The sequence below is a fragment of the Triticum dicoccoides genome, chromosome 4A (assembly GCF_002162155.2).
Source record: "Triticum dicoccoides isolate Atlit2015 ecotype Zavitan chromosome 4A, WEW_v2.0, whole genome shotgun sequence".
Classification (NCBI taxonomy): domain Eukaryota; kingdom Viridiplantae; phylum Streptophyta; class Magnoliopsida; order Poales; family Poaceae; genus Triticum; species Triticum dicoccoides.
In genome coordinates, this window is record NC_041386.1 from 614,975,660 (window position 1) to 614,985,862 (window position 10,203).

At 49.2% G+C, this 10,203-nt stretch overlaps 1 protein-coding gene across 1 annotated transcript; it reads right to left on the reverse strand.

Annotated features, from left to right (window-relative positions):
- Positions 1-314: 314 nt before the first annotated feature.
- On the reverse strand, positions 315-3,460 carry LOC119289389 (homeobox protein knotted-1-like 11). Its single transcript, XM_037568721.1, has 6 exons — positions 3,215-3,460; positions 2,446-2,566; positions 909-1,093; positions 688-819; positions 443-579; positions 315-354 (listed from the first exon to the last, which is right to left on the reverse strand). The coding sequence occupies exons 1-6, from the start codon at positions 3,443-3,445 to the stop codon at positions 315-317; spliced, it is 846 nt and encodes a 281-aa protein (XP_037424618.1). The 5' UTR covers positions 3,446-3,460.
- Positions 3,461-10,203: the final 6,743 nt, after the last annotated feature.

Genomic DNA, 10,203 nt, shown 5'->3' on the forward strand with positions numbered 1-10,203 from the left:
AAGAAAATCCTAAAACTAATCTTCTAGTAATCTTTTCTTCTTTTTCTTCACTTTATCCCTGCAAAATGTAACAAAATAAACAGAAATACAAACAAACTATTTATAACATGTCAATATTGTCATTTTTTATAACATGTCAATACTGTCTTTTCCAGAATTACATGGTGTGAATATTGTATGGGTAAGATTATAATGGAAATGAATTGCAGAGGACATATGAGGTTTAACACTAATCATCGACAAGATGGAAGCGCTATGTACATATATGGGGCATTCGTTCTTCGTTCTTCGCTCTCCGACCGACTGCACCCACCCTACCAGGACTGCTCAGCGTTGCCCTCACCTGCATTGTTCCTTTTTTTGAGAATGAAAGAGAGGGAATGAAAACCTGAGCGATTTCAAGCATGTGATGAAAGGATTGTTTTTGGGCCGATCGCCGTACCTTTTTCTCTTGCTCTTGTCTGACGAGGACGAGGTAGGGTTGCTGTGCCAGTTCTGCTTGCGCTGGTTGATGAAGCAGTTGTTGATCTGCTTCAGCTGCAGCCCCGTCTCCTGCACCAGCCGCGCCTTGTCCTCCTCCTAGCAATACCCACCAGCGATGCTCATCAGTAGCACAACAAGAATTGCATGTAAAATGGTGACAAAGTTGCTGGCGATGACGGTATATGCGGGATGTCTGTCACATACAGTTGGGTACGGCCATTTGGCGTGGGCTTGCCACCAAGCTTTCAGGGTAGACGCCGTGTCCCCTGGGAGCTTTCCGGCTCTTCGCTTCTGCAGTATCTCCTCCCTGATGTCCACAAGCTTTTCTCTATACCCCTGCAAAGTCAGGAAAATAATTTTGTTTACAGTTCAGTTTGGACACCAACATAGTGGCAGCTGACAGAATGGAAGGCAATGAGTTTTACCTGTTTAAGCTCATGCTTCAGCTCTTGCCTCACGCGCTCGACCAAGGATCTCTCACCCTCGGTTAGCATTCCGAAGCCCATGCCATCTGACACATCATTCCCGTCAAACATGTTGCTCTCACTGTCGACCGGATTGTCTTCGTCATCGGACATAGTTGCCCCGGTGCCTTCACCAGGAGATGCCCCTATAGGAAGAATCGATATTAGCAAAACTCAGAACTGGCCAATCTCCAACTTATCCTGGTCACATTTATATTGCATCTTGCCTTGGCAGGTACTTATTCTTGCTCTAGTAGTTTTTTCAGTACAATATATAACTAAGCCTATCCAGGCTTAATCTTGCTCTATTTTTTTTTCTGACACAATTCTCATTATTATCGGAAGGCAAACTTCCATGTTCAAGCATATGCCTCTCATCGTAAACTGATTGATGATTACACATACAAACAGATTATGCAAAGTTCTATTGTCAACAAAAAAAAAAGAAAAATCACTCCCTTTGGTTTTCACAGCGACACCAGTTTCCAGTGTGACTGGATATTGGCATGGTTTTCTCATAGGTGTGTGCCTCGTGATGCCTATAGGCAGAATGGTGGAAAATGTGACGTAGCAAAAGGAACTAAAAACAGTACTATATGCAGACAATCAATATCCATGAATTAAATTCAAGTAAAGTACAATTCCACTAGAAATTTTGTAGCCATGTCAGTTCATTTTGACGATGAAGCATTATTCAATATGCAACACTTTTTTTGCACTATGCAAGGGGCTTCTTTTCCTATATGGATTATATGTCATTTTGACAAGCAACATAAAGTATCTGAAAGGGTAACCCTTGTGTGATGGTTCCCGATTATATAGTCCGTGACTGTTCCGTGTGGAAGCTAATTGCAGTAGACATATTAAGAGAGACTTTATCAGGACAGCTTAGCTAAGATTATGAACGCAAGGTACTGTCAGTTCAGTTGCATGGTTGGTGCAACCCAAGGTTCATGAATAACTGCCACATACACCGAACTGAAATCTCAAAAGGTACAGCTTTGAAGCCAGGTCCAACAGCTCAAAGTCTGCAACTCTTGTAACTAATAATAATATATAAGAAGGAACCGGTACTACTATAAAGGTGGACCTAGTATCTCATAGGACCTACAAGGGTGTGAATTATGACCTATATTTTCTGTCACGACGCGCAATAATACAGGAAAATGGCCAGTCATCGAGCTCTTTCTAGTTGAGTTGAAAAACAAAATATAAGACGTTTTTGCAGTTCTTATATTCTGGTACAGAGGTAGTATTTGTGTTATGTTTGTACTCGCTGGATGCAGAGAGCAGAAGCAATGGATCCCTTCTTTTAAAAAAGAATTCCCTTGTGGTTGAGATCCTATGAAACGGCGCCCCTCATGTAGCATGATACTTACTGTGACTATCAACCTCTTAATAAGCATGTAGTGTAGAGATTGTAAAACCCTCTTCCTAGAGAATTTAAGAAGCACTTATCTTGCTGTTGAACTGATGAAGTTAAGATGATGTATGGTACCTGTAAGACTCTGCAGAGTTTGCTCGAGCTCCCAGCAGGCCATCACCGCCTCCATGGCGTGGACGCGCACATGCTGCTGGAGCTGTTCCTTGAAGGAACAGAGGAGCAGCACATAGTGTGTCTGCAACAAGGAAAACAGAACCTTTAGAACACATATATAGAGAAAAAGGCAGGTGGTCGATAATAACCTTTACACAAGGAGAATTGCCATTTCCAGGCAAAGGAAGGAGCCCCTGCTTGCCTAGCAAAGGGACACTTGTAGTTGTTTTTTGGGGTTTGCTTTTTGTCTCTATCGCAGAGGTGAGGCGCTTGTGGTTGAGGAAACAAAGTTGCTCACAGCTAGAGCCTAGAGCACACAGTAAATTATTTGGAGGTGGGATGGGTAGCAATCAAGGGATGAACTAGCATAATACTCATAGTTGAAGAAGCTAACTTTAACCAAATCCACCGACGGAGGTTAGCGAGTGCTAATAATCCCATGTGAGCTCGTGCGCAACCAATCAAACATGTTGTGTGCGTTGGAAGAAAAAGGTAACATGGCTTAGCCTGTTTGAAATCCCAATCCCAGTCCCAACACGAGCGGGGCAATTTCATCGCCAAATCCCATCCAATCCCCAAATTTTCGAACCACACACGCACGCACGCACGCCGCGTCAATCTACTACACATAACATAGAGCACGCGCGGGGCAGCCCGGCCCAGCCGGCGCGGGGCGTCCGTACGCGGCGTGAGCGTGAGGCAAGGAGGCCTAGTGGTGGTAGCAGCTCACCATGAAGAGGTCGAGCTCCTCGCCGCCGGCGGGCGCGGCGGCGGGGGGCACGGGCAGCGAGGCGCGCGCGGCGATCTGCGCGTCGATGCGGGGGAGCTGGTCGACGGGGGTGGCGACGCGGAGGCAGGCGACGTGCGCCTCCAGCAGCAGCAGCCTGCCCTGCACATAAAACGAACCAATGAGGGGACGGGAGGGGAGATGAAGAAGATGGCCTGCAGCCACACGCACCATGGTCGGGGTCGGAGATCCGTCACTAGAGATGGCCTGCAGCCGTCGTCTGTTGCCCGGAGGTTGAGGCGTCGTACCTCCATGGCTAGGCTAGGCTAGGGTTTCTGGCATCTCCGTCCTGGCTTCTGTCGGCCCTGGATGGATGGTCGCGGCTCAGGTCGACGACGGGACGATGCGCCGTGGATCTGGATCTGGGCGCTCCTCACCTCCCTGGAAGCTCGCCGGAGAAGGCCTTCCCTTCCCTCCCCTCCTCTCCTCTACTGGGAGAGAAGAGGAGAGAAGAGAAGAGAAGGTGAGGTGCGGCTGCGCTGCAGGGAGAGGAGGCCGCCATGACCGGGCTCCTCCTGCTGCCATGGTCACCATGGCATCGGGCTAGGGTCTCGGCCCGACCAGGCAGACAGAGGAGAGGATAGGGAGGTCGCCGGCGCAGCGTGGATGGGGAGAGGAGGCCGCCGGAGAGGTGATGCGGAAGAGGAGATCGGCGGCGGCGTTGGGTCAGAGCCAGAGGAGAGGCGGGTGGCTGTGTCAGGAGGAAGGGGAGGGGAGAGAACGTGACTAGAGGGAGGGGATAAGGGGTGATAGCAATGGCACACCGGTAGGGGGTGTGCCATACGTATAGATAGCAATGGCGCATCTCCTACTGGTGTGCGCCATTGGTAAGTCTGGGGAGGGGTGTGGGGCCAGGACAAAACTACTAATGGCGCACCACACACTAAGTGCGCCATTAGTAATATGGCCACTAATGGCGCACCCATATCTGGTGCGCCATTGCTATATAGCAGTGGCGCACCACATGTCTGGTGCGCCATTAGTGTCCATATCATCTATAGCCCTTTTCCTAGTAGTGTCTGGGCCCTCTCGGTAATGCACATCACATAAGCCTTGCAAGCATTACAACTAATGAGTTAGTTATGAGATGATGTATTACGGAACGAGTAAAGAGACTTGCCGATAACGAGATTGAACTAGGTATTGGATACCGACGATCGAATCTCGGGCAAGTAACATACCGATGACAAAGGGAACAATGTATGTTGTTATGCGGTCTGACCGATAAAGATCTTCGTAGAATATGTAGGAGCCAATATGGGCATCCAGGTCCCGCTATTGGTTATTGACCGGAGATTTGTCTCAGTCAAGTCTACATTGTTCTCGAACCGTAGGGTCCGCACGCTTAACGTTACGATGACAGTTATTATGAGTTTATGCATTTTGATGTACCGAAGTTAGTTCGGAGTCCCAGATGTGATCACGGACATGACGAGGAGTCTCGAAATGGTCGAGACGTAAAGATCGATATATTGGAAGCCTATATTTGGACACCGGAATCGTTCCAGATAAAATCGGCATTTTTCCGGAGTACCGGGGGGTTACCGGAACCCCCCGAGGGGTTATTGGGCCTACATGGGCCTTGAGGGAGAAGAGAGAAGGAGGCAAGAGGTGGCCGCGCGCCCCTCCCCTTCCTAGTCCGAATAGGACAAGGGAAGGGGGGCGGCGCCTTTCCTTCCTCTCTTCCACATCTTTCCCCCTCTCTCCTTGTCCAACTAGGAAAGAAGGGAGTCCTACTCCCGGTGGGAGTAGGACTCCCCCTTGGCGCGCCACACCTTGGCCGGCCACCCCCTCCCCTTGGCTCCTTTATATACGAGGGCAGGGGGGCACCCCTAGACACACAAGTTGATCCTCGTGATCGTTCCTTAGCCGTGTGCGGTGCCCCCCTCCACCATATTCCACCTCGGTCATATCGTTGCAGTGCTTAGGCGAAGCCCTGCGTCGGTAGAACATCATCATCGTCACCACGCCGTCGTGCTGACGGAACTCATCCCCGAAGCTTTGCTGGATCGGAGCCCGGGGAGCGTCATCGAGCTGTACGTGTGCTAAGAACTTGGAGGTGCCGGAGTAACGGTGCTTGGATCGGTCGGATCGGGAAGACATACGACTACTTCCTCTACGTTGTGTTAACGCTTCCGTTGTTGATCTACAAGGGTACGTAGATCACACTCTCCCCTCTCGTTGCTATGCACCACCATGATCTTGCGTGTGCGTAGGAATTTTTTTGAAATTACTACGTTCCCCAACAAAAGAAACATCATTGGAATGGATGGAGTCGCCAACGAGGAAGACTATGATCAGTACGACAACCCAATGAGGGAAGATGGCGACGATGATGAAGTATACGTCAAAAGAAGAATCAATACTACATTACCAAAGAAAAATCGTACTCCATGGAAAAGGCAAAGTCACAATGAGGGGCTCAATTATTCTTCAACGAACAAGAAGGGAAAGAAGCTAACTCAAAAACGAAAATGTCAGCGCCGAGGAATTGGTCAAATGATGTAATATATATATATGTTCCTATTTTGTATACACACTTAGCCATTATTATGCATGGGTCCAATGATGTAATATATATATATGTTCCTATTTTGTATACACACTTAGCCATTATTATGCAAGGGTCCAATGATGTAATATATATGTTCCTATTTTGCATACATATTTAACCGTCAAATTATGCAATATATATCGCCTTCCCTTCGTTCAGCACCGAGGAAAAGAAAAAGGGAAACTGGTTATAGCAGTAGCGCTTTAGTGAAAAAGAGCTACAGCTAGTCAAGGTAGCAGTAGCGGTTTCTGTAGAAAACCGCTATAGCTACACGTAATAGTAGTAGCGCGCTTCGTGTAAACGCGCTACTGCTACGTCCACTTAACCCAAAATTCTCCCTCTCCCTGCTTCATCCCGCCTCTTTTCCCCCAAATCCCCACTCTCTTCCCCGGCCCCGTCGCACCGTCGCGCCCGCCCCCAACCCCGGCGCGCTCGCCCCCGACCCCGGCGCGCTCGCCCCAGACCCGTCGGCCCTCGCCTCCCTCCTCTGCTTCCTCCCCTCCCAACCTCGACCGTTGTCGGGCCTGCCTCCTCGCCCCTGCACCCTCTGTAAACCACCCCCCTCTCTCTATCTCTCTGCTAGCTAGGGTTAATTTACTTAGGTTTTAGTTATGTTAATTAGGTTATCTATTTAGTTATGAATTTAGATAGGTTTCAAAATTAGCTGAATTTATATGCAAATTTGAACTGGACATGTGATATGTGGATATGTCATGTTTTGGACATGTCATGTTTTGGTAAATGATCCGAGTGGCCTATGTTACGCCGGAATGTTGATTCATTTCCGTTCTGGTGAATTTCAGGCGCTCGATATGTCCATTTTTTTAGCAAAGGTCATGCCAAAATTTCCCGTGAATAAAGGCATGATTTGTGCTACATAGTTGGCATATCGAGTGTTGGCACATAGATTTCTTTTTTATGTCATTTCTCATTTGTTCATACTTTTAGAAATAAATGAGGACACCTAATCATAGGAAACATGCCGAACAACGAAGAAACTGGGCCTTCTGACCAAGATGCAGACGAGATGGATTATGAGGGTGAACAAGACTACCTCGACTTTTTGACTGCTAAGCAAGGCTTGCAGGTCCGCCTCGATGATGGTACTGACGCCGACAATGACACCGACGGCGCCGGCACCGATGGCGGCACCGAGACCGGTGGGGAAGGTACCGGCGGGGAAGATACTGGCGAGGAAGGTACCGACGCCGATGCCGGTACCGAAAAGAGGAAGCATAAGAAGCAGAGGAGACGAAAACCTAACAAACTAGGGATTGGATGACTTGTGATCACAAAGATGGCACCTGGCAAGTTTGAGCCGTTAGAGCCGGAAGAACCTCGCAAGTGCTATGGGAACCAAGTAGGATGCATCCTACAGGAATGCGCGAGCATCAACGACGATGACTTAAGGAGTAAAGAACATTTAACGCAGTTGCTCCTAACGAAGTTGCACAAGAGGTTCAAGTTCCCCGACCGGGATGATAACATAGAACAACCGTGGGATGACCCGAAGATGAAAAAGATTAACAATCACGCCATGGGCATGTTCAGCAATGATTTGGCCTCCTGGAAAGGGAGGGTGAAACGAGCTATTAAGGCTGAGGAACCCCTGTCCAAGATTCTGGAGGAAAATCCGACACTTACGGAAGAGGAGTTCAAAAAGTTCAAGGACACTTGCGCTACCGAGGACGCCAAGGCTAAGGGTGCGAAATTCAAGAGCCTTCAGCAAAGGAACACGGGGAAGCATCACCTCGGAAGCCGTGGCTACCTCGGTAAAAGGCCCATATGGGATAAGGAGGACGCAGAACGTGAAGCCGTGGGTCTCCCAGACCCCTTCGCGAAGTTCACCAACCCCTTGGAGCGTGACTTCATCAGGGCCCGCTACAAGTGGTACAAGGAGAAAAAGGTTTTTTACACGGACAAGATCACGAGGAAATTGATTAGACTACTGGAGAAGCAACACCAGCTTGCAGCCAAAAGCCCTACTTCTCCGATGAGGCCCAAGTGGGACACCCCTCTCAACTGGGCCTTGAACGAACTTAAGGGACTCCCTTTGGGCCAGCGGCCGCAATATGGTGGTGTGCACGGCGCTGGAGACATCGCCACGTGGAAGGTGTTTTACAACGAGGGCCCGGAGGCCAAGAAGCAGAAAAAGAAGTTTAGTCAGGCGGACATCGACGCGAAGGTGAAGCTTGCGGTCGAGAAAAAAGCAGCTGAGGACGCGAAAAAAAGCAGCCGAGGACAAATATGAGTTGTTACAGCAGGCAGTCAATGGAGCTGTAACTGCCTGCAGAAATGATTTCGCTACTAACTTGGTTCCAGTTATCATCAACTGGACGAAGGAAAATCCAAACAAGATGGTACATGATTTCCCATTGCCTAGTTTCGTCGGGAGCAACTCCATGAACAACAACATCATCGCACCATCACTTGCCCACGCAACCGGGCCTCCTCTCGCAGTCGCTCCCGCTCATAGCAGCCCGTCCTCAGTCTCTGGCGCGCTTGGTGGGCCTTCGTCTTTGGCTGAGCTCGACGCCATCACGGTAATTACATGTCGCACCACCATATATATATAATATTCCATTTTTGTTGCCTTTCGGATGTTTTACGCCACAGACATATGTGTTTGCAGGCGAAATAAACCCCGTGCACCATACTCTACTTGATCAAAGGCCAGAAGGTGGACGTGGGAAAGGGGATGATAATGGACCCCTTGCAACCCATGTTCCACAACCAGCCGATCCCTGCTGGGCACTTCAGGGTTAGCTTGTCCAGTGTGAAATCGGGGCATGAGGATTTGCCTCCTCCAGTACAGCATGTGGGAGCGGACGACGAGACCCCGCCGCGGATTGGAAGCTGCAAGGGTTGGGTGCTGCTATGGCCGAAGAATCTTATTCGTCTGGAGCCGGCCGAGAGCACACCAATAACCACACATCAACAAGCATGTGCGGAGACCACCACCCCGCCTATGCAATTACCCGCTCTTGTAGTTCCGAGTGAGAGCGGCGGACGACATGATGAAGGGGGTGCAATAGTGTCGGCTGATGTAATTTGTCCTGTAGAACAGAGAATGGATGATGAGACGGAGGTCGACCCTATGGATTTCCTCAATACAAACGCGTATGACTGTGACATAGAATTTATGAGTCAACCATATGACGAATTGGGCTATCATCTTGCTAATGAGGATATGGATGATATGCCCGGGCAGGAAGGTCGTAGCAGGGATTGCAAAAAGTCTCTCTTCATGAAATCCTCACAGGACACGCCTGAAGATGCCGCCTCAACACAGGCCCAACTATCCCGGCGCGAGGGTCGTACAGTACTTAGCCCAGGAACACTAGGGCAGGGGTTAAGGAAGGGTCTAGAAGGTGTGCCCAAGAAAAAGGAGAGAAAGAGATCGGGGAAGATAGCTGCCTCCAAACAAGCCAGAGCACATAGTAGCGAGACGATGCATTCTGAAGAGCGTGTACCCGTGAAAGGTGCGGCCATGTTCCATCTCACGGGCGAGCCGATGCTACCGCCGAAACCGCTGGAGGCACTATCAGGGGATCTCAGGAGACTGCACGACCATGTGCTGTCAACTGAGAAAAGCCTACTAGCCTCAAAGGATCCAGGATATCCGACATACACGGCTCGTGTGCCTGCGGGAAAGTGCTACGTCGAGACACGGCCCGCGGAGGTGTTCTTCCTGCGGTTTGACCATATCTTTGAGATGTTTCTGACAAGGCGGCTCGATTTTACAATCGTCCGCCTTTTTGCGCTACGTATGAGCTCCGTCATGACCAGTGAAGAAGTCTCGCAAATCTGTGTGGCGGATCCGTACTACATGCACGAGTCTTTCTTGAGTCTCGGCGACTTTGAGCGTGAAACTGCTAGGGAGTACCTCCAAAACTTCATGGTACAGAATAAGGACCGGGAAATTGTCCCTGTGCCTTATCATCCAAAGTAAGTCAGTTTCGAACAACCCTTTCATACATTTCAATCATTCCTTCTCTGTCTATGGGGAATAATTTGAGGTGTCTTTTCCCCGCAGCAACGGGCGCGCCGTCCTTATCGTTCTTTATTCGCAAGTCTCCCACGCCGTGTATTTTGACCCTTCCAGAGACTACGAGAAAAAAGACTACACCCACATAATGAATATTCTAGATGATGCTCTCCAAGGCTTCAGCTTTAGAGGTGGCCACATGCAGATCAGGAAACAAAGAAACAAGAAGATGGGTTTCGCGCATAAAACTAACTTCTCCTGCATCCATGTCCCAAAACCAAGCAAGCAGGATGGATTCTACATCCTCCATCTCATGATTCAGTTCAACACGGATCACCAAAAGCTTCGCATGAGAAGCAGAAATGATGATCATATCCACAAGTGGCTAGA

Bases quoted from the DNA above. Each gene is read 5' to 3' on its own strand.
- LOC119289389 (XM_037568721.1), bottom strand. From the start codon at position 3,445: ATGGTGCGTGTGGCTGCAGGCCATCTTCTTCATCTCCCCTCCCGTCCC. The intron at 1,094-2,445 runs GTACCATACATC...TTCTTCCTATAG, and splicing joins AACTCTGCAGAGTCTTACAG to GGGCATCTCCTGGTGAAGGC. The intron at 820-908 runs GTAAAACTCATT...CTGACTTTGCAG, and splicing joins TGAAGCATGAGCTTAAACAG to GGGTATAGAGAAAAGCTTGT.